At 41.8% G+C, this 27,532-nt stretch overlaps 9 protein-coding genes across 9 annotated transcripts; all 9 read right to left on the reverse strand.

Moving 5' to 3' along the window:
• Positions 1-556: 556 nt before the first annotated feature.
• Positions 557-1,342, reverse strand: LSM04_004862 (uncharacterized protein; the record flags this gene model as incomplete). Its single annotated transcript, XM_067332065.1, has 1 exon — positions 557-1,342. The coding sequence occupies one exon, from the start codon at positions 1,340-1,342 to the stop codon at positions 557-559; it is 786 nt and encodes a 261-aa protein (XP_067190071.1).
• Positions 1,343-4,453: 3,111 nt separating this feature from the next.
• Positions 4,454-5,458, reverse strand: LSM04_003181 (PPM-type phosphatase domain; the record flags this gene model as incomplete). The annotated part of the gene is made up of 1 exon (XM_067332066.1): positions 4,454-5,458. One exon carries the CDS (start codon positions 5,456-5,458, stop codon positions 4,454-4,456), a length of 1,005 nt encoding a protein of 334 aa, XP_067190050.1.
• Positions 5,459-7,909: 2,451 nt separating this feature from the next.
• LSM04_004386 (zinc finger protein) lies at positions 7,910-8,842 on the reverse strand (the record flags this gene model as incomplete). The annotated part of the gene is made up of 1 exon (XM_067332067.1): positions 7,910-8,842. The coding sequence occupies one exon, from the start codon at positions 8,840-8,842 to the stop codon at positions 7,910-7,912; it is 933 nt and encodes a 310-aa protein (XP_067190068.1).
• An 814-nt stretch (positions 8,843-9,656) lies between these two features.
• LSM04_002700 (Initiation factor 2B-related) lies at positions 9,657-11,426 on the reverse strand (the record flags this gene model as incomplete). Its single annotated transcript, XM_067332068.1, has 1 exon — positions 9,657-11,426. The coding sequence occupies one exon, from the start codon at positions 11,424-11,426 to the stop codon at positions 9,657-9,659; it is 1,770 nt and encodes a 589-aa protein (XP_067190042.1).
• Positions 11,427-12,197: 771 nt separating this feature from the next.
• On the reverse strand, positions 12,198-14,180 carry LSM04_003683 (uncharacterized protein; the record flags this gene model as incomplete). Its single annotated transcript, XM_067332069.1, has 1 exon — positions 12,198-14,180. One exon carries the CDS (start codon positions 14,178-14,180, stop codon positions 12,198-12,200), a length of 1,983 nt encoding a protein of 660 aa, XP_067190056.1.
• A 5,675-nt stretch (positions 14,181-19,855) lies between these two features.
• LSM04_007829 (uncharacterized protein) lies at positions 19,856-21,055 on the reverse strand (the record flags this gene model as incomplete). Its single annotated transcript, XM_067332071.1, has 1 exon — positions 19,856-21,055. One exon carries the CDS (start codon positions 21,053-21,055, stop codon positions 19,856-19,858), a length of 1,200 nt encoding a protein of 399 aa, XP_067190110.1.
• A 411-nt stretch (positions 21,056-21,466) lies between these two features.
• On the reverse strand, positions 21,467-22,948 carry LSM04_007690 (uncharacterized protein; the record flags this gene model as incomplete). Its single annotated transcript, XM_067332072.1, has 1 exon — positions 21,467-22,948. The coding sequence occupies one exon, from the start codon at positions 22,946-22,948 to the stop codon at positions 21,467-21,469; it is 1,482 nt and encodes a 493-aa protein (XP_067190109.1).
• Positions 22,949-23,404: 456 nt separating this feature from the next.
• LSM04_001688 (uncharacterized protein) lies at positions 23,405-24,742 on the reverse strand (the record flags this gene model as incomplete). The annotated part of the gene is made up of 1 exon (XM_067332073.1): positions 23,405-24,742. The coding sequence occupies one exon, from the start codon at positions 24,740-24,742 to the stop codon at positions 23,405-23,407; it is 1,338 nt and encodes a 445-aa protein (XP_067190034.1).
• A 1,546-nt stretch (positions 24,743-26,288) lies between these two features.
• On the reverse strand, positions 26,289-27,269 carry LSM04_007056 (WD40 repeat; the record flags this gene model as incomplete). Its single annotated transcript, XM_067332074.1, has 1 exon — positions 26,289-27,269. One exon carries the CDS (start codon positions 27,267-27,269, stop codon positions 26,289-26,291), a length of 981 nt encoding a protein of 326 aa, XP_067190101.1.
• Between the last annotated feature and the right edge of the window lie 263 nt (positions 27,270-27,532).

The raw sequence follows: 27,532 nt of genomic DNA on the forward strand, positions 1-27,532 counted from the left end.
AACGCAAAAAAAAAAAAAGAAAAACGGAAAAAAAAGATATTCAAACAACAACACCTGCTACTATCTATTTTTTATTTTATTTGTATCTTTCTCTCACACAGGCGTGAGTGTCCAGAAGTTTATTCAAATGCTGGAGAACTTCAAACGTCAAAGCTGCAGAATGCAAAGGCGCCACTTGAATCAATACCTACCAGACGCTGAACCCTACTAAAAAGAGTACATATGCATGTTTGTATGTATGTAATGTTATATCCCATTTGAGTGGTCAATAGAGGAATCAAAGAACAGCAGAAAAAAAAAGAAAGAGAAATTATGAGGGAAATAATATATCTCTTTCTTTCTTTCTTTCTTTCTTATAAAAGAGATAGAACTACACCGGTATTTGTAACTAGTACAATAACATGCGTAAGGTTCACACGATTGACTTACACTCTCAAAAATGCATTAGTGTCCCTTTTTCTTTCTGCTTTGCAGTGGGTGTGTATATATTTTATTTATCTATTACACGATTAAACTTACACAACATGATACCTTCTCCCAACACGACATCATCAAGTTACTGAGACCCTACAATACAATCTTCTCCCACTCCCCCTATCTTCCCTTCCTCAACACTATCATCATCATTATCCTCTTCCTCTTCCTCACACTCATCATCATCATCATCACCGTAAAAGAACTGCTGCCGATGTTTAATATTGTTCCGGTTTGGATTCAACGGCATCTCATCCTCTGTACGTGTATCTCCTGAAACCGTTGGCAGTACTGATGTTGTCGTTGCGTTTGTAATCACAATCCCATCATCTGTGGTAGTAGTAGTAGTAGTAGTAGTAGTAGTAGTAGTAGTATTAGTATTAGTATTACTAGTAGTATTGTGTGCTGTCCGCATGTATGCCGGCTGTTGTTCTGCGGCCCGTCTACGCACCTCCACCCGCTGCTGGGCGGCTGTGAGCCACGACTGCCACTGCGGGTCGGTGCGGTAGAAGCGCTTGAGTTGCTCCGGCGACGGCTTAAACGTGACGGTGGTGCGGTCGGCAATCACCACAACGTCCTTCACGCCCAACCAAATGACTTTACGGAACTTGCCGGGAAATAATACCAGCCGCTCCACTAGACACATACCATTATCCATACGCACACAGTCATTGGCACTGGCATTGCTCTCATTATTATTATTATGAATTGGGTGTGGTTCGCAGAGAAGTACGCGGAGGTGTTGTCCCTGCGGGGGCTCCGCACACACCGCCATGCACTCATCGTGAGATGGCCCCGTCCAAGCGGATGTATCGAGAAACTGCCGCGTGAGATGCTTCGCGCGGTGCTTTCGCCCACAGCCACTCATCTAAAACGTCTGCACACACACACACACACACACGCACACACGCACTTATATACATAGAGAGATATAGATAATAATAGAAATAAATAAAGAAAGAGATATAGATATACAGAAAAATAAACATACAAATAAAATAAATAAACAACACCTTCTCATTCACTTTATGTTGTCATCGTTCGCTCGCAGAAATGAATAAGGGAGGGAAGAGGGGAAACACAGAGTAATCCCCCTCAACCTATTCCCCTCTCTACTTTGGGGAGACCCATATAAGAATATGAGATAAAAAAAAACGATAAATAATAATAATAATAATAATAATAATAATAATAATAATAATAAAGTTGCAACAGAAATGGATTACGGCAGTCTCTCCATTCGGTAAACTACTTAAAAGATTTTCCCAATACAAATAAACAATCCTCTACCTTCAATAGAAAAAGTAGAAACCAGCACTCCATAACAATCAAGAGATATTTAAAACCATTAAAATTACCTAGTCGGTAGCTATATACTGATAAAACCCCATCAATATCATCATCATCTTAAGCGGATGCGTCATCATAATCACAAACAAAAGAAATACGCACATACCCTTTACGCCAAGTCATAACTCTCATTAAGAATGATTCTGTACATATATTTATTTATTGCACACACACACACACACACAAAGCTGCATGCCAATTGGGGTAATCGTGTGAACTGCTGTACATGCGGGGCCAAAAATAACTGACCATCACATTCTGTAATGTGTGATCAGCTGCCCAATCATTTTCTTTGGAATTTTCACCATATTGCATCAGGCACAATATTTCTTTCGTTTTTTTTTTCTTCTTAAAAACTATTAATTTGATCCTTCTACACCATCTTTTTTCTTCTAGATACAGAAATGATATACAAACAAACCTCCAGCTCTCATTATTCTTCCGTATAGAAATACAAGTCGTACCACAACGAAATTGAATAAATGTTCTTTAAAAGGAAAAATTGGAGTAAAAAAGAAAGAGAAACATTATTTTATCACAAAGTCTTATACTACAGAAGAACACTACAAGGAAGAAAACAAGAAAAACAGGCCAAGAAAGAAAAAATCTACAAAAAAATTTCCTGCAAAAAAAAAAAAACGAAGCACAATGCGAAAACAGTTTATTCACTTATTATTTCCTCCAGAGACGCAGAAATGCCAACAATCTCCGTACAACTGTAACGCTGATATCGGGCATTACCCCATCAAGAAAAGTTTCTCTAACCTTCATTCCTTCATTTACCCCGGAAAAAAAATACAACGAGCAAAGTGTAGCAGAAGAAACACAAACAACAAAAAGAATCGTAGATGTAAAATCCGAATATAGTCTGCGTAAACTCATCAATCATAGAAGCCTACAAAGACTCTCTCTCTCTTCCCATCTCATAAGCACAGTGAAACACGTAACTCATGTATAAGATACACGTTTTGGTTCGCACAATTTCGTGTCACCACTAAAATATTTCCGAAATACAACATACATATATATATATTATTTATGTCTATAAACAGGACCGCCTGCAAAAATAAAATGACATTTGCACACGTACCTATAAAAACAGAGACGCATTGTAAATGATGTTCCTCTGTTTCTTCACTAATCCCTTCCTCTTTTTTTTCTTTCAAAGTGAACCCAAACCAAGTGTATTCACATACTACTTTAGACCCACTGGCATACATACACAAACCCAACTCTCCTCTCCTTGACATTGTTAAATACAAATGGAAGTGCAGAAAAACGACCGCTAATACATACAAAAAAAAATTATATTGAGGGAAAGTTAAAAAGCAACAAATTCGGCACCATCTACGCGCATGGACGCGAAAAATAAAAAAAATTGAATTTCAATCATGACGTAACCAGAATCAGGAATACAAAACAAAATCAAAAACAAATGAAAGGGTACAGCAAGTCAACGAAAAAAAAAAAACACAGCTTTGACGGCAATAACAGAAATACACCTCTAGTAGTAGTAGTCGGAGCAAAAGCGGTAAGAGCGGCGTCCATTTGTCCTTTTCTCCACAATAGTATTTATGCTTCTGTGCATCAGAAGAAAAAAAAACACAAATTTCCTCCTCTTTCCTCTCGCTTCATATTACATACCCACCACCAAAGAAAAGAGTGATATTTGTACAAATGTCACACCCAAAATTCCGAAAACATTCACACCGAAGGAAATCGAAAAGCAAAAGAATAATCTATGCTTTACTTTTCTCACATAGAAAAACCAAAAGAAGGTAAAAGAAAATATTTATCATAGTCTTCTAACTTATTATTTCTTTTTTATGATATCTTAATCAATCCCGAAGAGAATCCAAAAAGACTCTTCATCCCTATGAATGCATAACACTTGCTGAAAACGAGGTATTGAAGGCATTTTAAACCAAGTTCCCCCACGTGAAATAGAGAAGGAATGGATCAGATAAGCTTTAAAAAACTTACACTTCAGTAGAAGCTCCATACCAGAGAGAACTAGAAAAAATAAATATATATACATATATATATTACTACACAATTGAAAGGAGCAGACCATTTCCTTCACGAGTTCTCGAGGAAAAAAAAAATCATGAGCAGCGATTTACGATGGAAAAGAAAAAAATTAAACCAAAGTAAAAAACGCACGGATTTAGGAAGTTATGCCTTCCACCTCATCAGAGAGCGTACAAATACAAAATGTTATACATCTTTTTCCCTATTTCTGCGCAACATAACGCCCAGAAAATGCTTTACCTAACGCCTTAGTCCATCCCACATCGTATATATATATTAAAATATCAGTATTATTTCTTTTTCAAGATATATTTCGTAATGGGATTCCCAACATTATCTCCCCATATTCCTTCCAGCATAAAAGCTTCTTATTTACTGATATATATATATATATATATATATATATATATGATTTTCTTAACCCCTTTCAACCCGAATTTTTTTTTTCTCTTTCTCTCCCAATCCCTTACTTACGTACAAATATGCACGAATAGAGAGAGAGAGAGAGAAAGAGAGAAAAAAAAAAGAGAGTAGAAGAAAAAACGGAAAACGAGAAATACAAATAAGTAATTCTCTCCACTATCGCTGTGGGACGAAATCATGGCCAATCTCTGTAAGGATACGGATTCAACACCGTGCTGCGCATAATACGTTCCCCCGCCCCCATCTCACTCTCCTCATCAATGACAGAGACAAGCAATGTCATGTCATCCTGTTTCCCACCCTCATAGTAGACCCCGCCCTCCAATGCTTTGTGGGCGTATGGAGTATCCGCATGCAAATCCCGCGCGGCATATCGTGCTTCCCGTATTACATCCTCTGATCCTTTTGCGAGTGCGTGCATCATACTATCGTAAAACATAAGCGGGTTGTTTTTCCATGGCGAGTTGCTGTTATCCACTTCGTGCTCCATGCGCACTCTGTTTACTGACGACCACACAATGTCGGCTACGCGGTTGGGGTAAAGGTTATCGAATACGCCGTCGCTTCCTAGCAACAGCAGGTCACCGGACTCCACCGGTACACGGTAATTTAACGCCCGTACCGGGGTGTCACTACTGCCTTTTCCCAATTGGTATGGAAAGTCCAGATCGTGCGTCTGTTCACTACTCACAAAAACCACACGCCCACGACGAACCAAGACCGCTGTGCAGTCGCCGAGGCTACAGATATCTAAAATGGGATTTGTACAGCATCTGGCTTTGTGCGCAGCCGCCACCTCCTTTCCATCATCACGTGGAGGCTGCAGCGTCGCAACAAGTGCCGTGGCAGTTCCTTCAATTTCGTCTGCCCTGCATACATCGTATGCGTACTGCAGTACATCCAGCGAAGAGGAAGGATTAGCACCCATGAGTTCTTCCTCAGCATACGCATGCATCTCACGGGCAAGCGCAGCGCTGTACAAACCAGCATCAACCGTGCGGTGCTCCTTCCACCAACTCACACCATCCAACACCGCCTGCACTCCAAGTAGCGAGAGAAACGCATCCTCACCACCGGTCTCCTGTTTATCAGGGTGTGGTGAGAACTGCACCCAACGGCAGTAGAAGCTAAAGATATTTCCCTTCCCAGCACAACTTAACAAGCGCAAGGATGCGTGCATGCATACAAAAATATATAAAGATGTATATATAAATATATACAAAGATATAAAAAAAATACAAAGATATATATAGAAAGAGCGAATACAAATGTAAACACCCTTCTCAGAACACGCTTTCCCAAAAAAAAAAAAAAAAATTAAACAAAAAAAAGGGAAAAAAGCACGTACGCCAGAAGAATAAAAAAAACATATCAAGGCAAGAGATGCAAACGTGACAAAAAAATACTAAAACCGAAAACACACACACACACACAAAAAAAAAAAACCCTTTCTAGGCCAGAAATACAGTAATTACAACAAACATTAGATTGAACAAAAAAGGAGAATACCCCAGAAAAAAACCCAGTACAGAAAAAGGCATAGGATTACACCAATCAGTACATGGATGGGAAACAACATATGCACCTTAAAAGATATATAAAAAACAAAAAAAACGAAGATTCTCTACTAAAAAAAAAAAACTACTTTTTCCCGGCAGTTTTTCTAGAGGATGCCCTCTTCACAGCCTTCTTGGCAACAACCTTCTTGGCGGCCTTCTTTGCAGCAGGCTTCTTCACGGCCTTCTTCGCAACAACCTTCTTGGCGGCCTTCTTCGCAACAACCTTCTTGGCGGCCTTCTTTGCTGCGGCCTTCTTGGGCGATGCCTTCTTGGCGGCTTTCTTTGCAGCTGCCTTCTTGGGCGATGCCTTCTTGGGAGAGGCTTTCCTGGGGGAGGCCTTCTTGGCGGTGGCAACTGCGGCAGCAGCGACGTCAGACATTACTTTCTTGTGAAGTGTTTCGCAGGTTCTTGGAACTAATATAGAGAACAGAAAAAGCAAAAAGGTAGAAATATACACACACAGTTCCCTAGTGTGCCACAACCATGAAACACACCCAACAACCAGACACACGCACACACAGTGAAAACGTGGTACGCACATAACTTCGTCAAGCTTTCTATGGGGCCACTTCACACATCGGGGCTGCACAAGGCATGCACCCAGGTGGCGTGGCAGAGGCGACAAATAGTAGTCGCACTGCACCAAACGAAAAAGAAAAGAAAAAAACAAAAAACAGACTCTAGTTGTGGTGCGAATACGCATACAAAGGGAGATCGCCACCTCCACATGGGTGGAGAAGGGGCGTCATCTATCACGATTGCCAGCGCTGCAGGGCACCGTGTACAAAACAACATGATGCAGTGCTTACTTTCTCTTGGGTGCCTTCTTTGCCGCTGGCCTCTTCACAGCCTTCTTGGCAACAACCTTCTTGGCGGCCTTCTTTGCTGCGGCCTTCTTGGCAACAAGCTTATTTGAGCTTCTTTTAGGAGAAGACTTGCGCGTAACACTCTTGACTGTACGTGACTTTGTGACACGAGTAACATTAGCCTTGGCGGTTGTGGAGGACATTTTTGAACCTGCTTATTTGAAAATTCTTTTGGTGTAAAGAAGACTTGAGAATAAGTGTTATATTTTTGAAGAATAGGGAACGGTAGAATAATAACATATTTAGAATTTTGTTCTTGTCATGAGTTAGTTTACAGTAAAAATAAAGTTTTTTTGGTTTGTTCCTATTGAAATTGTTTTTTCTTAAGTTTGTTTACCTTTACGTATACTCTTGTTTCTTTTTTCCACTATCATACACATTGTTCTTGTATTCGTAACAAGTAGGAAGAGTGCGGTTGTATAAACGAGTTTAAAGGCGAAAAAAAAAGGTATTGAAAGCAAATAAATATCACGCAAGAATTTTGTGTGTAAAAAGCATAAACAAAGGAAAAAAATTACGTTAACACTGTAGTACTAGAAGAAAAAGGGCATCAGGTGAAGTAATAGACATAGTGCTCCAGATAACCATTGACCCTTCCAGTCTATGGTTAAACGCATAAATATACACACATTCACGAAAATATTGTAAAAGAGTGTGGCTTTTTCTTTCTTACTTTGCCACGATATGACGTTTTTTTTTTCCTAAAATCCTCAAATTCACTTTCTTTTTTATGCTTTCACACGCTAGCCATCCCCATATCTTTTCCGTTTTCATTTAAATATTTCCGTGTAAAGAAAGACATAGACTTATAAAAATATAGGCAATATATACATATGTAGGTGCATATTTGTGCCCAACGAAGAAAATAGAAAAAATCGTTCAGAAGCCTTCATTTTCCAAAAAGCCCAGTGGAAAAATACTCGAACCAAGAAGCAGGTGTGGTAAAACCCAACAAAAAAAGAAATAGCTAAAAAAAAAAAAACGTCTCTGGAAAGTGAAATATAAGGATGGAAATCGAATAAAGGGGGGAAAAAAATGGTGGTAACACCGAGAAGCATGTCCATTATGTTAAAGAGGTGCCTTGGAGTGAGAAAAGTACACGTGAGTGCAGCGGCGACGTGAAGATTAGTCATTCTTACCCATTGAGAGAAACCACGCTCTCTTACACCAAAAATAATCTAAAAGAGGATATTGAATGCACTATACTTATTTCTTACAGCAGCAGAATAGTTTATTGAAAAATGACAATACGCTACTTTTGTTTGTGTCATCGCTCCGCACACATCGTCCGTGCCTTGACGTTTTCACCGAGGCAGAAGATTCCACATTCTGTGACACACCCGTAATGACAGCATCACCATTGGCACGAGCGCTGACACGCCGCTGGCGCTGATTGAGTGCGTTCTCCTGATTGTACAAGGCCCGCGAGGTGTTTTGTTCATTACTGCCTCCTCCCAACACCTGCAGAGTGGCGCCTGATAACTGTACATTCTGCACCCGCGGCCGTCCAAGTTCACGCTGGCGATTCAAATGAAGATGATTATGATGGCGTACATGGCGGTTACCGTACCATCCTCGCTGCCGTTGTAGCATTAGTGTGAGAACGTCATCATCAATTGGTTGGAGCCGCCGTGGTGGATCGTTATCCTCTGCCAGTCCATGAAGCGTCTCGGCGGAGCACATGGGACAAATATTACTGCGTTGTTTCCAATTCATAAGACACGGTAAGTGAAAATGGTGTTTGCATTCACCATAGAGTGCGGGGTTATCCCCTGTGTATTCCTCCAGACATATGCAACAGACTTCCTCTTCTACAGAGTCTTGCGCCATCGCCGTATCGCATCCGTCTTCTATAAATAACTTCAAATCTTTCCCTTGGGGTAAACCGCAAGACTCCCCACTCACAACACTGGAATCATCTGCAATCTGCATACATGGCGTTCCCAGGCTGTTTATTTCACAAATTACAGCAGTACCTGAGGATACGTGATGCAACGTCTCTGAAGAGGTATCCACTACCACTTCAGGGCGTGATTCCCTCTTGGATGGAGACCTGTTGTGTTCCTCTTGATTCACTATACTGCTATCATGCATCTCCTGAATAGAATCCACATCAAGGTTCTTATTAATATCACTCATTACCTTTATCTCCACTCCAGTGGTAGGCTCAGTCCTTGAGGAGAAAGAATTTCCAAGAACCGAGAGTGGCTGGGTGTCAAACGCCTCAATAACTTTAAAGGTTGTTGTTTCTGACGTGCGAGAGATTTTAGAAAAAGGTAGTTATATACCTTCTTTTATGGCTCTCTTTGGTTAACTCAATGCACTAAAGGGGGGGGGGGGTGTTTTTTTTTTTTTCGCCACGTGTATACTAATACCCGGTGGTAGGCTGAAACAATAAAACAAAACCTAGTCATAAATTAAAGAAAAAAAAAGAAATTAAATGAAACGGAAACAAACACGAAGAAAAAAGAAGATAAGCAAAAGAAAAAAAAACATTGCTTTCTTTAAATTTTAAACGTGGAAATGCATAATAAAAAGACAGAGAATCACTTTACTCATACAGAATCAACAACGCCATTTGGTTTTTTAAATCCTTTTTTGCACTTTTCCTTACAAAGAGCAATAACAAAAAAAAGCATCTTAATGTATATATATATATATATATATATTCCTCTGTTCCTTCTTACCTTCTTGATTTCTTTTCTCATTCTCGTTTTCTTCTTTTTATCGCCTTCTCTCACTCATTCTGGGTATATGTGTACCTATGTGTTCTGTTTCTTTTTTTCGTTCCACTCTTATAAAGCTAGAAAACAATAATAATAATAATAATAATAATAATAATAATAATAATAACTTTTATTAAGTTTGATGTTTCAAAAAAGCGGCAGGACCACCCATCTCCTTCGGGAGATACATACGACTTCTTCCTTGACCTCTGCATAACCAATTTTATTCAAGCTTGAGAAATAAGATATGCATCTCTGTCCTCACGATCCTGTAAAGCTGCGACAATGGCAGATGTATGCAAACATCCCATTTCACATATTATTGTGTCAATGTATGCAGCCGGTGTAAGATCATACAAATACCCCGCAGCAGGAGCGGCACCTGACCTCGCGGGAGACTGATGTTGGTCGTGCAGTTGGTGTTGTTGCTGAAGCTGTTGTTGAAGCTGTTGTTGCTGTTCATTATCTCTGTGATCCCAGTGTCGCTCTTCCACGTTGTGGCTTTGAAAGGATGGCTGAGTCCAACCAGATGGGCTGCGGATTCGGTCTTCGCTCTGGTGAAACTGACGTGGTCCAATGAGTTTTGTGTTCTGTCCGAGATTACCCAACCACACCTCCGGTACGAACTTAAAGCTCTCAGCAAAACATAATACAGGCTTACGGTACCGTTTCGCGCTAGCAACAACATTAGCAGTACCACAGCGATTAAAAACATCGCCATTTTGAAGAACAGCAGCCGCACCTATAAAGACACGAGTGCAACGGGGCATAAGTGTACAGCAGGCAGAAATGAGAGCATAAGTTACACTAAGACCACTGCATGTAAATCTTCTTGCAAGTGCACGTCCTTCATAAAGGGGTGCAGAATCGACCACAATAACTTTAGGTTTAACTGTCAGTCTAGGATTACTAGCAGCTCCAAGCAAAATAAGTTCAACCGTACTACTTCTCCCAAATACAAGAATCGTATCATTTGATGATAAGTAAGGTAGTGAACGGTCTTCTACAATACTCTTTATAGAAAGCTGCATCTCTCTCTCTATCCCTGCCAAGACATTCAACGCCATCTCACGTGGATCACCATCAAGCAAACTTTCATCACCACAACCACCATCATTACCATTACCACTGCCACTATCAGAAACATCTGTATCATTCATTCCAAGCGTTCCTTTTCGCTCTCCGCGTGGCATCGAACTAAAAATATAATCAGTTGAAATTTGTGTCTTTTCTCCTTGAGATAATAACGCTACAACACGACGTACTAAAGAATCTTTTACGTGTGTCATACCTGCTGATGGAGCACGTATACGACGAATAAATTCAAAGTTAACATTAATCAAATGTTCAAAGTCTTGTGGATTTGTATCGCGGAAAGAAGGACCAGAAAGCACTGGTGTTGACTTAAGGAGAGACCTGAACGCCTCAATCATGGCAAAAGTACGCGCATTTACACCTACAATTGTCATAGACTCCATCATAAGGGCAAACTCCGCAACCTGGTAATGCACCCCTGCAATTTCATGATGTATGTAAGAAGATCCAAATGGGGCGTACGAAACATTTGTGCTACTATATATGCATTCCTTAAGACGCTCCATAATCTCCGTGTTATCTGTAGAATCAGACACCATACCTACCGGTGCCTGTGATGTCGACGCTTGATTCTCTACTGGTGCCATAGTCTTCGTTGCTGCAGAAGAATCAGGAGTAACAGTACAAGTAGAAGTACCAACAGCAGTTGCAGTTGCAGCAGTATTACTCTTTGTGTTGCCAACCAGTCTATCAAGTAATGATTCTAGCTCGTTGATTTCCTTTGTAAGTGTATTCTTTTCTTCTACTGCGGTACCATCATCCCCCTTGGATTTTATTTTTTTTTCTAGTTTTCGCAAGCTATCTTTTTTCCGTTTTAAGTCTCGCTGTACTCGCACAATCGCCTTTGCCTCATCGCCCTCTTGTCCTGCAAGAGACACATTAGCCCCAGTAGATGTAGACATTTACTACGGCACCAAAAAACAGATTACGTGCAGGATCAATAAAAAACTTTTAAAACTTATTACAAAGAAACAAAAAAAAAAGAAAGAAAAAGAGAGGAAAACAAAGAAAACACTGCAATAACAAACCAATAACATGCGATATTTACCTCTTACACATCCACAACACTCAGAAGAATAGAAAAAGAGTTTTTTTTTTTTAAACCTTAAGCGAAAAAAAAAACATAGATTTAATATTTTACTTCATAAACAGCGCAGCCAGCACCCAAGAAAACGAAAAAATTTTTTGAGCCAATTCAAGGGATGGCAATGCCAATCAGCTCCATGCAGAGGATCAGGGTATATAAGGCAAAAAAAAAAAAATTGATTTCCACCAATAACCATGAAAAGTATAAAAGGGATGCGTTGAAAGAAAAAAAGAACAAAAAACCTGCAATAAAAAAAAATTCAACAAGAGCACAACATCACACAATTTTATTTTTACCTTCTAATGAAAACAACTCCTCCTCCACCTTTCCAATTACTGATTGAGCACAAACCTTTATATAATGAGCGCAAAAAGCACAAAAAAAACTAAGAGGATAGTTCTGTATAAAGCTTCTTTTATAGAAAAGAAAAAAAAAATGTATTAAAAAAAAAGTAAAAACAACAAAACAGCAAATTTTTTTTTACTTTTATATAAATTCCAGTAGAAAAGAATTATGAGGCAGATAAGTCACGCAAAAGATGTTTGAACAAACGGTGCAAAAATCTATTTTTTTTTTTTTTTTCGTTTTACTCGTTCCTTTTGGGGTTTCCAACTTTCCGGCGTCCCGGCATACGTCCCCAAATACATGCTCCTCGAAGTGTGATGTAGATTGCGAGCCCAAACATTAGACCACCGACAAAAAAGCCCACGCCCAGCATAAGTGAACCCGCCTTCAGATCGTTACATTGTTTCATGGCAGTAGCAAGTTTATCAATTACAAAGTTACATTCAAGGAGAGGCTTAGCGTATGACAACGCAATACTGGCATTTCGAGCTATGCTGGCCCCCATTATAATTCCTGCTGCGGTGCTTCTTATAACTTCATTTGTACAGTTCAAAGCACACTCTGCGAGTGTACAAGAAGAATCTTTTCTGGGACACGCCTGTGCAAACGCCTTGACTTTTGTAGTCAACAGCACAGCTGCCATGGAGCCGAAGTCTGAGCATTGATTTTTAGAGGTAATGCCCATGCCGCACATCAGAGGACGACCAAGACTAGCCAAACCTCCACTCTGCATAAATTCTGAAAGATCTGGGATTCTACCACCTTTAAGACCTGGTATATCTTTGAGATCTGGCAAACCTCCAGGAATATTAGGTATATTTTTCGAAGTCAAACTTTTTTGCAAATCGGGCGATAAATTCTCTAGACCTCCAGGAATTCCTCCAACTCCAGCTGCTCCAGCCAGAGCACTCAAATCGGGAGTACCAGCACCAAGTCCATTTATAGCAGGAACACCAGCACCTCCAAGGTGATGGAATCCAGGGAGGTTGGCTCTTAACTTAGAACTACCACCACTACCTCCAAAGGTAGGCATATGGCCAGGGGGGATAGCTCTTAACTTTGCCTTAGTAGATGTTGCAGCATTCTCCGTAGAACCCGGAATGCTTCCACCAGTAAGCGATCTTATTTTTGAAAGATCGGGTTCAGGCTTAGTGTCGCACCAATTGAGCAATTGTTCACAAGACATATGAGAAAATTGTAATTCTGCATCTCGAACCATTTTGTTGATACTGGTGAAGTTAAATTTTTTCTGACAGAACGGCACTGCATACCACTGAAAAACACCTGGCATGCGATGATGCTGTAACTCCAGTTCACCGCAAGCTGCACCAGAAAGAAGTGAGAGGAGAGTTACAATGGCACCAAGTACAGCAAAAAGAACTCCAACGACCCAATAAAGACAAGAAACAATGAGCGGGAAGCATGGAATACAGCAATGACAACAGGCAAATGGCAAAAGTAGTAGTAGCAGTACGAATCCTATACCACCAATACAATACGTTGCAAGTGAAACTTTATCCAAGTAACCCAAATAATAATCTTCTGCAACCTTAACAAATCCCATAGCTTGTTCGTGTACTGCACTGAAATCACGGAGGTCCAAAGGTATACCTTTAATTGGTTCACGCTTACCTGAAGTCCAGTTCGAAGAAAAATCAATAATCCTTTCCGCAGTAGAATTAAAGTAGTCAAGAGGACCATGGACAGTGTCATTCAAAAGAACAGGGGTAGCTTTAACGAGAATTCCAACACCACTGTAAACAAGCACATAAACTGCAACGCTCCACAATAAGGCATAAGTAATCCAAAGCCAAATGCAGCACCGTGCACGTTCTGTACGACCCCTTGTATCGGGTGTACAACAACATCGACAGAAAAGGACGCAGCAGAAGAGTGTAGGAAAAGTTACCAAAAGAACAACCAAAAGAGCCACATTCAACGCAGGTAGTAACAATGATTTCCAATCTCCAAGAAGCCTCTCCACACTCTTCAAACAGTCAAGAATATCGTTGTCTGCACTGGGACCTTTCCACACTGTATGACATTGTAATGACTGTCGAACTGGAGTCACAAAAGGCACCAACATCTCCGAGGGCTGTTCCACCTCATGCACAAGAGTATCAACCAACTCATCCAACTTTTCGGCTGATGTCACATAAGGAGAAAAAAAAAGTAATAACAAAAAAACTGTGATTACAGTAAATCTTTTCACTGCATATACCATTATTCCTGCTCTGTGGCACCTTTATTCGCTCCTTCCGTTAACAACACCTCTTTCAAAACTGTCCACAAGAAAAAATATACAAGCAAAAATAAAAAAAAATGAGAGACCGAAGAAAAAAAAAAAAAAAACACCAACATAGATAATACAAACATTGATGTATAACCGTAACAAAAATTTTCACAATATCAAAACAAATTAATAACCCAGAGTCACACGCAACCCTGTAAGAGGGCCAAATAAAAACCCGCCAAGTCTGCCGAAGAAAATCTAACGAAAACAAACACATCTCGAAAAAAACACAGATACAGACTCCAGAAATTAAAGAGAAAAAAAATTGAAAACAGACTCTAGTTGTGGTGCGAATACGCATACAAAGGGAGATCGCCACCTCCACATGGGTGGAGAAGGGGCGTCATCTATCACGATTGCCAGCGCTGCAGGGCACCGTGTACAAAACAACATGATGCAGTGCTTACTTTCTCTTGGGTGCCTTCTTTGCCGCTGGCCTCTTCACAGCCTTCTTGGCAACAACCTTCTTGGCGGCCTTCTTTGCAGCAGGCTTCTTCACGGCCTTCTTCGCAAGAACCTTCTTGGCGGCCTTCTTCGCAACAACCTTCTTGGCGGCCTTCTTTGCTGCGGCCTTCTTGGGCGATGCCTTCTTGGCGGCTTTCTTTGCAGCTGCCTTCTTGGGCGATGCCTTCTTGGGAGAGGCTTTCCTGGGGGAGGCCTTCTTGGCGGTGGCAACTGCGGCAGCAGCGACGTCAGACATTACTTTCTTGTGAAGTGTTTCGCAGGTTCTTGGAACTAATATAGAGAACAGAAAAAGCAAAAAGGTAGAAATATACACACACAGTTCCCTAGTGTGCCACAACCATGAAACACACCCAACAACCAGACACACGCACACACAGTGAAAACGTGGTACGCACATAACTTCGTCAAGCTTTCTATGGGGCCACTTCACACATCGGGGCTGCACAAGGCATGCACCCAGGTGGCGTGGCAGAGGCGACAAATAGTAGTCGCACTGCACCAAACGAAAAAGAAAAGAAAAAAACAAAAAACAGACTCTAGTTGTGGTGCGAATACGCATACAAAGGGAGATCGCCACCTCCACATGGGTGGAGAAGGGGCGTCATCTATCACGATTGCCAGCGCTGCAGGGCACCGTGTACAAAACAACATGATGCAGTGCTTACTTTCTCTTGGGTGCCTTCTTTGCCGCTGGCCTCTTCACAGCCTTCTTGGCAACAACCTTCTTGGCGGCCTTCTTTGCAGCAGGCTTCTTCACGGCCTTCTTCGCAACAACCTTCTTGGCGGCCTTCTTTGCTGCGGCCTTCTTGGGCGATGCCTTCTTGGCGGCTTTCTTTGCAGCTGCCTTCTTGGGCGATGCCTTCTTGGGAGAGGCTTTCCTGGGGGAGGCCTTCTTGGCGGTGGCAACTGCGGCAGCAGCGACGTCAGACATTACTTTCTTGTGAAGTGTTTCGCAGGTTCTTGGAACTAATATAGAGAACAGAAAAAGCAAAAAGGTAGAAATATACACACACAGTTCCCTAGTGTGCCACAACCATGAAACACACCCAACAACCAGACACACGCACACACCCAGGTGGCGTGGCAGAGGCGACAAATAGTAGTCGCACTGCACCAAACGAAAAGAAAGAAAAAACAAAAACAGACTCTAGTTGTGGTGCGAATACGCATACAAAAAGGGAGATCGCCACCTCCACATGGGTGGAGAAGGGGCGTCATCTATCACGATTGCCAGCGCTGCAGGGCACCGTGTACAAAACAACATGATGCAGTGCTTACTTTCTCTTGGGTGCCTTCTTTGCGCTGGCCTCTTCACGGCCTTCTTGGCAACAACCTTCTTGGCGGCCTTCTTGCAGCAGGCTTCTTCACGGCCTTCTTGGCAACAACCTCTTGGCGGCCTTCTTGCAACGCGGCTTCTTCTTTGCAGCTGCCTTCTTGGGCGATGCCTTCTTGGGAGAGGCTTTCCTGGGGGAGGCCTTCTTGGCGGTGGCAACTGCGGCAGCAGCGACGTCAGACATTACTTTCTTGTGAAGTGTTTCGCAGGTTCTTGGAACTAATATAGAGAACAAAAAAGCAAAAGGTAGAAATATACACACACAGTTCCCTAGTGTGCCACAACCATGAAACACACCCAACAACCAGACACACGCACACACAGTGAAAACGTGGTACGCACATAACTTCGTCAAGCTTCTATGGGGCCACTTCACCATCGGGGCTGCACAAGGCATGCACCCAGGTGGCGTGGCAGAGGCGACAAATAGTAGTCGCACTGCACCAAACGAAAAAGAAAAGAAAAAGAAAAAAAAACAGACTCTAGTTGTGGTGCGAATACGCATACAAAGGAGATCGCCACCTCCACATGGGTGGAGAAGGGCGTCATCTATCACGATTGCCAGCGCTGCAGGGCACCGTGTACAAAACAACATGATGCAGTGCTTTTTCTTGGGTGTCTCTTGCGGCTGCCTGCCGCTTGGCTTCTTGGGAACCTTCTTGGCGGCCTCTTTGCAGCAGGCTTCTGTCGCAACAGCTTCTTCACGGCCTTCTTCGTGCGGCCTTCTTGGGCGATGCCTTTGCTCGGCCTTCTTTGCAGCTGCCTTCTTGGGCGATGCCTTTTGGGGGAGGCTTTCCTGGGGAGGCCTTCTTGGCGGTGGCAACTGCGGCAGCAGCGACGTCAGACATTACTTTCTTGTGAAGTGTTTCGCAGGTTCTTGGAACTAATATAGAGAACAGAAAAAGCAAAAAGGTAGAAATATACACCACAGTTCCCTAGTGTGCCACAACCATGAAACACACCCAACAACCAGACACACGCACGCACACAGTGAAAACGTGGTACGCACATAACTTCGTCAAGCTTTCTATGGGGCCACTTCACACATCGGGGCTGCACAAGGCATGCACCCAGGTGGCGTGGCAGAGGCGACAAATAGTAGTCGCACTGCACCAAACGAAAAAGAAAAGAAAAAAACAAAAAACAGACTCTAGTTGTGGTGCGAATACGCATAAAAGGGGAGATCGCCACCTCCACATGGGTGGAGAAGGGGCGTCATCTATCACGATTGCCAGCGCTGCAGGGCACCGTGTACAAAACAACATGATGCAGTGCTTACTTTCTCTTGGGTGCCTTCTTTGCCGCTGGCCTCTTCACAGCCTTCTTGGCAACAACCTTCTTGGCGGCCTTCTTTGCAGCAGGCTTCTTCACGGCCTTCTTCGCAAGAACCTTCTTGGCGGCCTTCTTCGCAACAGGCCTTCTTCACGGCCTTCTTTGCTGCGGCCTTCTTGGGCGATGCCTTCTTGGCTTTCTTTGCAGCGGCCTTCTTGGGCGATGCCTTCCTCTTGGGGAGAGGCTTTCCTGGGGAGGCCTTCTTGGCGGTGGCAACTGCGGCAGCAGCGACGTCAGACATTACTTTCTTGTGAAGTGTTTCGCAGGTTCTTTGGAACTAATATAGAGAACAGAAAAAGCAAAAGGTAGAAATATACACACACAGTTCCCTAGTGTGCCACAACCATGAAACACACCCAACAACCAGACACACGCACACACAGTGAAAACGTGGTACGCACATAACTTCGTCAAGCTTTCTATGGGGCCACTTCACACATCGGGGCTGCACAAGGCATGCACCCAGGTGGCGTGGCAGAGGCGACAAATAGTAGTCGCACTGCACCAAACGAAAAAGAAAAGAAAAAAACAAAAACAGACTCTAGTTGTGGTGCGAATACGCATACAAAGGGAGATCGCCACCTCCACATGGGTGGAGAAGGGGCGTCATCTATCACGATTGCCAGCGCTGCAGGGCACCGTGTACAAAACAACATGATGCAGTGCTTACTTTCTCTTGGGTGCCTTCTTTGCCGCTGGCCTCTTCACGGCCTTCTTCGCAACAACCTTCTTGGCGGCCTTCTTTGCAGCAGGCTTCTTCACGGCCTTCTTCGCAACAACCTTCTTGGCGGCCTTCTTTGCTGCGGCCTTCTTGGGCGATGCCTTCTTGGCGGCTTTCTTTGCAGCTGCCTTCTTGGGCGATGCCTTCTTGGGAGAGGCTTTCCTGGGGAAGGCCTTCTTGGCGGTGGCAACTGCAGCAGCAGCGAAGTCAGACATTACTTTCTTGTGAAGTGTTTCGCAGGTTCTTGGAACTAATATAGAGAACAGAAAAAGCAAAAAGGTAGAAATATACACACACAGTTCCCTAGTGTGCCACAACCATGAAACACACCCAACAACCAGACACACGCACACACAGTGAAAACGTGGTACGCACATAACTTCGTCAAGCTTTCTATGGGGCCACTTCACACATCGGGGCTGCACAAGGCATGCACCCAGGTGGCGTGGCAGAGGCGACAAATAGTAGTCGCACTGCACCAAACGAAAAAGAAAAGAAAAAAACAAAAAACAGACTCTAGTTGTGGTGCGAATACGCATACAAAGGGAGATCGCCACCTCCACATGGGTGGAGAAGGGGCGTCATCTATCACGATTGCCAGCGCTGCAGGGCACCGTGTACAAAACAACATGATGCAGTGCTTACTTTCTCTTGGGTGCCTTCTTTGCCGCTGGCCTCTTCACAGCCTTCTTGGCAACAACCTTCTTGGCGGCCTTCTTTGCAGCAGGCTTCTTCACGGCCTTCTTTGCTGCGGCCTTCTTGGGCGATGCCTTCTTGGCGGCCTTCTTGGGCGATGCCTTCTTGGCGGCTTTCTTTGCAGCTGCCTTCTTGGGCGATGCCTTCTTGGGAGAGGCTTTCCTGGGGGATGTTGACTGAGGCGATAATGTTGCTGCAATAATAGCAGAAGTGGCGGCAGTAACGGAGGACATTATTAGACTTGTGAGAGTCAATTGGTTTCCTTTTTCTTTATTGGTTGTGTTAAATCCTTAAGATTGAATTGAAACTAGCTAAAATGACTTTTACTTGATCGTTAAAGTTTGGTGAGAAAAGGTAGATGGAAGAGTTGTGGAAACCATTAGGTAGCGAAGCAATAGAAGACTTTTTTTTAACATTGCGGTAGGGTTGAAAATAATACTGTGTTTGAGTTTTCTTAGTATTGTTGCAGTATGAAGCAATGTAATGAAATAATGTGCGTCCGAAAAGTTAACCTGCTATTTTTTTGCTTAGAAAAGCAACGCACACGGGTAAACGCGTTATGTGTGCACACATTGTGGAAAATCTCGTTTTCTTGATTGTTCTTTTTTTTTTTTCAATTGTGTTTTTTTTCTTTTCTTGTTTTTCCTTGTTTTTTGTTTCTTTTCATTGTTTTCGGCAGTTTTCTTTTTCTTTCATATCCGCAACTATTGACTATGATCATCCTGGCGTAGGACTTCATTGATAGTTGAATACATATCCCAATATACATATCGTTTTCCTGCGACTATCTCTCATACTCCTTGTATTTTTATCGTGTCTTCCCTCCCTTCGTTGTTGTAGTTGTTTTTCCTTTTTTTGTAGAGATACATTCTCCGACCCCATACCTTTAGTATAGAGCAATTTGCAACTATACCGAAACGGGTCCAACTGCATTCAAGACCATTTACCTTTCTGCAGAGGAATCCCTTTCTCAAAATATTAAAACATAGTCATTTTCTAAGAAAGAAAAGTCAATGCATATAAAACGTACAGTTTAGGTTTTGTTTTTTTTTGTTTTTTTCAATGCCGCACCGCTCGATGTTCATTTCGTGCATTAACTTGACGAAGCATATCTATTTCATTTTCAATTTGCCTGATCTCATACTCCACCGCGGCCTGCTCCACCTCAAGTTCTTTCTTTTGGGCATTCACAAACTTTCGGTGCTCCTTTTCAATGCGATGCATCTCTTTACGCACATTCGCCGTAGTACGCACAAGTCCAGTGGCTCTTCGATCGAGGTCAGCAACATCTGCATCAAGTGCCTCGAGGCGAACATTTCCCTCTATGTGAAGACGACCCAAAGCGAGAATTTCTTTTCGTAATTGTTCAAGGAGTTCAATATCAACACGCTCATCATCACCAGAATCATTACCACCGACAGCATCGCCTATCATTTCGATGCGTTTTTCGAGTTTTGCGATTTGAAGAGCTCGGTGACGAATTGCCATGTCGTTCAAGCGGACGCATTCCTGCTCCTTTTCTAGTTTATGAATTACAACACGGCGATCATTTTCAGCACTTTTCGCAAGGGCTAATTCATCAACCGGCTTTTCATTATCCAATTCCTTGTCCTTTCGCCCCAAATCACGCTGCATCGAGTAAACCTCCGCACGAAGGTTGTTTAACTCATTCTTTTTATTTTCAAGCTGTTCAACTGCCTCCTCACGCTGGTCTTCAAAACTTTTGGAAGCCACCAACTCTTCTGCCAATTTCCTTAAATTCTCCGTCTGACGTTTTAGAGTGAGTCTGACCACTTCACGATCTGATAGGGCGTTTAAAATATCATGTTTCAGCTTATTTCTTAGACCGATCGCATCTGCAGCGTCTCGTAGGTTTGCCAAGGTGTTACCCTCAGAAAATCCAATGCATTCTCGTAGCGCCTCATTCTCCTCCTTTGCCTCAGCAGTTTGTTCCATAGAACCTTCCAAGATATCTTCAAGCTGTTTCCTTTCCTGCAACAGTTTTTTGTGTTTTTTCACAATCAATGAGAGTTCACCCGCCTTGGAATTGAGATCGCCTACAGCCTCAATCGGAAGAGTCAGTGTACGAGGTTTGCTGCTTCTTGAAATTGCTGAACTGTTGATAGTATCATCTGCGATACTTAGCTCCCCACGCTCTTTAAGACGTCGCGTCTTCTCGAGTGTGGCCAACTCCTCTCGAAGTGCACGGCAATCTTCTTCAGCCTTTAGTAGAGTCTTTACTAAATCAGTCGTTTCCATTGGCAACACTTGTTTTTTTTGTGCTAATACTTTTACTATAGCTTTTTTTTCTTGTTGTTGTTGTTTTTCTCGTTCTTTTATTCAACTGTTTCCTATATTTTTCTAGTATGTGCGCTTGTGCAGAAAGAGAAATATAATAAACGTCAACGTCAAAGAACCTTTCTTTATTTTTCAGAGAAAAGCATGCAGGTAAAACAAATTCAATAGTGATAGCATTCCTCATCATTTGAGAGAAATTTTTTTTTCATTAACCACCACTGGAATAACTGAGAGCGTTATTTTTGTTCTCAGCCCGAGTTAATCATACACACAGACACATAAGCATAGAGAAAAGAAGCAAAGAAAAATAAAATAAAACAAAACAATAGAAAAAAAAAAAATAAACACAAGAAACTGAAACCAGAATAGTCATCAATTTTTTTTGGGAGGGCCTCTTGGTGATCGACTGTCTCCCTCATTATCTTTCTCTGGGGTTTCTTCTTCTTGGTTTTCCACGGCATGTTGTTCAAATACTTCCTTTGCCGCCTTTACACCCCGTTGAAAGGCTTGTGTAGCTTCTTCATCATCGTACAGTCTGTGTAAATCTGTACAAACCTTTTCAGGTACTTCCCCTTTATCTTCAAACCGTTTAGGAGACGGTTTAGGACCATGATTTTTTGTATGGGGAAAACGAAATACATCATTTTCCAAGACGTCATCCTCGTGAACTTCAACACGACTATCATCATTGAGATCCTTGTTCTGCCGAAGAATAGAAATAAAGTCATCGTAATGACCACGTGGATCAGTAAATCCCTTAGCACCTTGCGCTTGAGCTAGAGAAAAATTAAATTCAGCTGCTTCTCGCATCTGTTTTCTTGTTTGTTCTTCATTAGCTGATAACCTCTCATTATACACTGGTACACCGTGAATAGTATCCACAGCACGTTTGATACGTCGTGTTCGGTCAAGCCACCACTGAAATTTTACCTGATTTACTTCATCTTTACCAAAATCAGCAGCATAGATATGTTTATACGCTTGCTTTCTTGTTCCATAGGGTTTTGGTTTAATGGATAACTCTTCTGGTTTTTGAAGAAGTTCTGACTCTGTGAATGTTATCTCACCAGCTTCTAGTTGCTGTGTTCGACGCTCCTCCAATAAATCTTCCATTTCATTTGTCTCAGCCGCACGTTGTCTACGTTTCTTTTCACGCAAACTAGCACCTAAATCATCTAATGTTTTTACACCACGAGGTCGATTGGTAAGGTATTGCTCTTCTTGCATTACCTCCTCTTCACTGTAGCCGATTTTCCGCAAAATCTCTGATTCACGGGCTTTTTCAATTTGTTCTTTTCGAGCAGCAAGGTGTGTATTGGCATCCTCAATGGATTTGTGCAACTTCCCCTTGTAGTTACGATATTGTGTTCGGGGAAGTTCCACTGTGTCTAATATATCTTGTAGTACACTTCTCTCTAACTTTGTAGAAGAAAGAATCTCGTCCAGACCCTTAGCACGTTGCTCAGGAGAAAGAACCCATCTGAGATCTTCATCATCAATACGACCACGCACCAGCGCATATGGTTCGAACTTATCACGCTCCCATGAGAGTGGGAGATTACCGCTAATGATAACTTGATCAGTACGCTGATTATCCACCATCTCCATGTATGTATTGAGATACCATCGTGGGGCGGTGTGATCCGTTAGTTCTGTGCTGCTCGCATCTTTTGAGGTCTCTACATACATGAGAGGTTCAGTGTTCACATCATCAAGGCGCTTGTTGATACCACGAGCTGTGAACTCCGGTTTTTTAAATTGTTGCTCAACAGGTACATTGTCAACACGGGGTAGTTGCTTTGCAACATAACGAACAGGAGCCTCACGTACCGGTTTGCTTTTCACCGATCCCATCCACGCAAAGCTATGTAAACTTACTTACTACCCACTGCAGTAATCTAATGATAACGATAATAGTAGTTAGAGTTAACATACCATGCGTATTAAACAAGAAGGGAAGAATATATATATATATATATATATATATATAATCCAAGAAAGAAAAAGAAGTAAAAAAAAAAAAAAACAATTACAACCACAAAAGAAAAGAAGATAAAAATAATGGGGCCCAGAAAGAAACAAAAAAAAACTTCTTTCCAAAAAGAAATTAGCTTTAGTTTTAACAAAAACAAAATTCTCTTTTCATCGAGAAACGCCAGATAAGCCGATGTATACAGACCCCCAGAAAGGTGAAGAGAAGTACACATTACACACGTCACAAACGAACACTCCTTGACGGAATAATTATGGTAGAGACGCAAGAAAAAAACAATTTAAAAAGCATATACCTCACCATTAGTACAAAGAGAATTACCTTCCACAGGATTCCCCACGTCTCAAAGAAGCCCGGTTAACATTACCTGAGAGAAGCATTCCCACAGAGAACCAAAGCAAGGCAATGAATGCAGTACCTATTCCCATAAGTAGTAATCCGCTTTTCTCAGTATTACCGCCCTCTGTATTGTCCAAGCGACGAAGCCATTCTGTGTATGATTCGACACTAACAAAAGTCATTGGATCAGGTAATTCACGAAATTCTGGCAATAGTCCCTGGACAACACGGTTTCTACGCATAAGCAGATAAGCGTTCCAAATATGTTGTTGTACTGTCATCATACAATCAGGATCTAAGTGAACGCCATCAGATATTTTACAATATTTATAGTCATCTTTGAAGTAATGCTCAGTAGGAACAACTGGAATGTTCATATGCCATGCCATGGCGGCAAGCACGCGTCGGTATAACGGAACAACTATGGGTTGTGTAAAATCACTGCATCTTTTGAACATGTTGGACCGTCCAACAAACCGGCTCGCAAGGCAGTTAAGAGAAAACTGTTCGAGAATCATAATTTTAGGACGACGGTGTAACGGTTTCCGTTCAAGAGCACGTTGAATGGTTTCCATTAGGATACGAACGTACTTTGTCCAGTATTTAATAGCGGTTGGAAGATGTCGTGAAGGTCCAGCTAAATTTGGTACCTTTTCCCGAGAGTTTATTTGCCAATTTAAGTCCCATGTGCCCACGTAAATCAACACAACACCATTATCAGTCTTATTAATAATATCCTCCACCAAAGGTGGTGATAGACTTATATAGCGATTTTTATAATACTCCACAGTAGTATATCTTACCTTTGAACTATTAGAAACTCGAGAATCAACTACTGGTTCATTATATGAATAATTACTGCTGTTTACAGACGTCAGCTCAAATTCAGAAATGGTACCTGAAATAACAATGTGATTCGCAACATTTCTAATTCTCTCATATCCGTTGATACGGCCAAATGGGAGAAAAGTATTAATCACAAATCCAAAATTGCGATATGCAACACTATCCCCAATAAAAATAAAAAAATTCTCCCTTTCACGAAAGATAACGTCCCTCTGAACACGGTTCACATCCATATTAACGAATCCACACGGGTTCTCTCGCCATAGAAAATATGTTGAATTCACAGGAGACGCGTAACAACGCATATTGCGAATACACCAATCCCAGGAAGGTTGAGCTTCAGCTATATCATTTTCAGAATACTCCCAATACGCTGTCAGAAACGCCGTAAAACAAAAAAAAACTAGGAGAAACAAATAAGCAATCCTTCGCCTATCCAATACAAACATCTCTCTCGTGACGAAGTCCATGAAAAAAAAAAACCAGAAAGAACTAAATCACAACAAAAAATAATAATAATAATAATAATAAAACAAAAAGAAACCAAATCCTTTTTAAACAAGCAGCGCCATGGACAAATTAAACAAAAAAATATACAACAATGTCTACCAACAACAAAACCACAAAAAAAAAGAAACAAAAAAAAATAGACAACTACCCACAGTAAAAAAAAGAAACTAAACATATAAATAGCAAATAAGAAAAAAACAAGAATAATAAAACCTAAGAAAAAATCAAAATAATAATAATAATAATAATAATAATAATAATAATAATAATAATAATAATAATAATAATAATAATAATAATAATAATAATAATAATGCATACACCACATCTTCACATACATAACCCCTGAATAAAACCATAAATATTCAGTTCCTGCTTATCATTTTTTGCCGCTCACTTTTGGCTATAGGTCTCTTGACTGCCTTCTTGGGAGAGGCTTTCCTGGGGGAGGCCTTCTTGGCGGTGGCAACTGCGGCAGCAGCGACGTCAGACATTACTTTCTTGTGAAGTGTTTCGCAGGTTCTTGGAACTAATATAGAGAACAGAAAAAGCAAAAAGGTAGAAATATACACACACAGTTCCCTAGTGTGCCACAACCATGAAACACACCCAACAACCAGACACACGCACACACAGTGAAAACGTGGTACGCACATAACTTCGTCAAGCTTTCTATGGGGCCACTTCACACATCGGGGCTGCACAAGGCATGCACCCAGGTGGCGTGGCAGAGGCGACAAATAGTAGTCGCACTGCACCAAACGAAAAAGAAAAGAAAAAAACAAAAAACAGACTCTAGTTGTGGTGCGAATACGCATACAAAGGGAGATCGCCACCTCCACATGGGTGGAGAAGGGGCGTCATCTATCACGATTGCCAGCGCTGCAGGGCACCGTGTACAAAACAACATGATGCAGTGCTTACTTTCTCTTGGGTGCCTTCTTTGCCGCTGGCCTCTTCACAGCCTTCTTGGCAACAACCTTCTTGGCGGCCTTCTTCGCAACAGGCTTCTTCACGGCCTTCTTCGCAACAACCTTCTTGGCGGCCTTCTTCGCAACAACCTTCTTGGCGGCCTTCTTCGCAACAGGCTTCTTCACGGCCTTCTTTGCTGCGGCCTTCTTGGCGGCTTTCTTTGCAGCTGCCTTCTTGGGCGATGCCTTCTTGGGAGAGGCTTTCCTGGGGGAGGCCTTCTTGGCGGTGGCAACTGCGGCAGCAGCGACGTCAGACATTACTTTCTCTTTAAGTGGTTTTGTTTGTTTAGTGGTTCCTTTTGAATTCAAAAATTAGATTAAAAAAAGAAATTGGGTTTCGAAATATGCTTGTTGAGTTATTTGTGTTGGTAAAGGTGTATATAGTTATTTAAAGGTTAAATGTCAATAGTTCTGGAGCTTAAATGCTTGTTTATGAAGTCAATTGATACTCTTTTCAATTATGCCTTTCAATATTGACAGGAATGGAATAGAGAGTAAGAACCTGTCAATAGAGCCTTCATACTTTCATGATGTTCTATTCTTCAGCATCATAAGTTTCAATGATTTCATGTGATGGCCAAATGCGGGCCATTCCATCCTCAGCACCGGAGGTATATGATTTGCCATCGGGTGCCCACCTTATGTGGAAAATAGGTCCATGGTGTCCTCTGTGGGATTCTAACTCTGTACCATCCAATGTAAACTCTTTGGCCTTTAGTTTGGAGCCTGCCGCCACATTTTGCCCATTGGGTGAAAGCGATGCGCATACAACTTCATCGGTGGTCGTAAAGGAATTCTTTATGTCCAATGTGGTTGTATCGATAAATGATATACTTTTTTCATGGGCAGCTACGATGCTGTTACGATGTGTATACTCGAGAAAGTTAAGACCTGGAATTTCCTTTCGTAAGTATGGTCGGGATGTATCGCGGAGGTCCCATTTCATAATAACGTTTTCACACGCCGTCACCATTGTTGTAGGATCAATAAAGTATGTTGCCTTCACTTGATTGGCTCTCTCTGGGCTGTCAAAGCTAAGGGGCTCTGAATCATATGCATTGCCGTCAAAAATGCGAACCAAACCATCAAAACAACCTGTTGCGATTTTATTTTCAATCCAATCACATGATTTGATGTACTTAGGATGGCTCCATGTATGTAATTTCTCTCCAGTGATAGCATTCCACAACATAGAAGAGTAATCACCACTACCTGTTACCAATCGTGTAGCGCCTTGGTTGAACGCAGAACAGTATACTGCACCTTTATGGCCTTCAAAAGTCCCAACCCAGTCACCCGTTTCACCGTTTCGCAGCATAGGTTTTGCATCATGACAGGAAGTAACAAGCCAAAACGTTCCATCAATGATCTCACTGTAATTTATGTGGCAAATTGGTCTTGTATGTCCAGAGCATATTTTAACCTTTGTGATGTCAGCGTTGGGGTTGGAATTTGATGCGCCATCTTTTTTCTGAGTCCCGGTATTCTTTTCAGGAACAGCGTGCTTACTGTTCATTTTGCTTTCTCCCTAGTTTCCTCACCTTTGAAACCTTTGTTGTTGTTGTTGTTGTTTGTCGCTGTTTCTTCTGCCTTACTTTTTTTTTTGACTTCGTCGATTAAAACAATAGAAAGAGTAAGAGAAAACATATTTTTCTTTAATGGTAACAGAATGTGAAAAAACAAACCAAAAAGTGTTAATGCTGTTTATTTATGGGTTGTACTTCGGATCAGAAATAAAACGGAGAACAAAAAAAAGAAAAAAAAAACGATCAACGTTAT

The sequence above is a fragment of the Trypanosoma melophagium genome (assembly GCF_022059095.1).
Source record: "Trypanosoma melophagium isolate St. Kilda chromosome Unknown ctg29segment1, whole genome shotgun sequence".
NCBI classification, from domain to species: Eukaryota; Euglenozoa; class Kinetoplastea; order Trypanosomatida; family Trypanosomatidae; genus Trypanosoma; species Trypanosoma melophagium.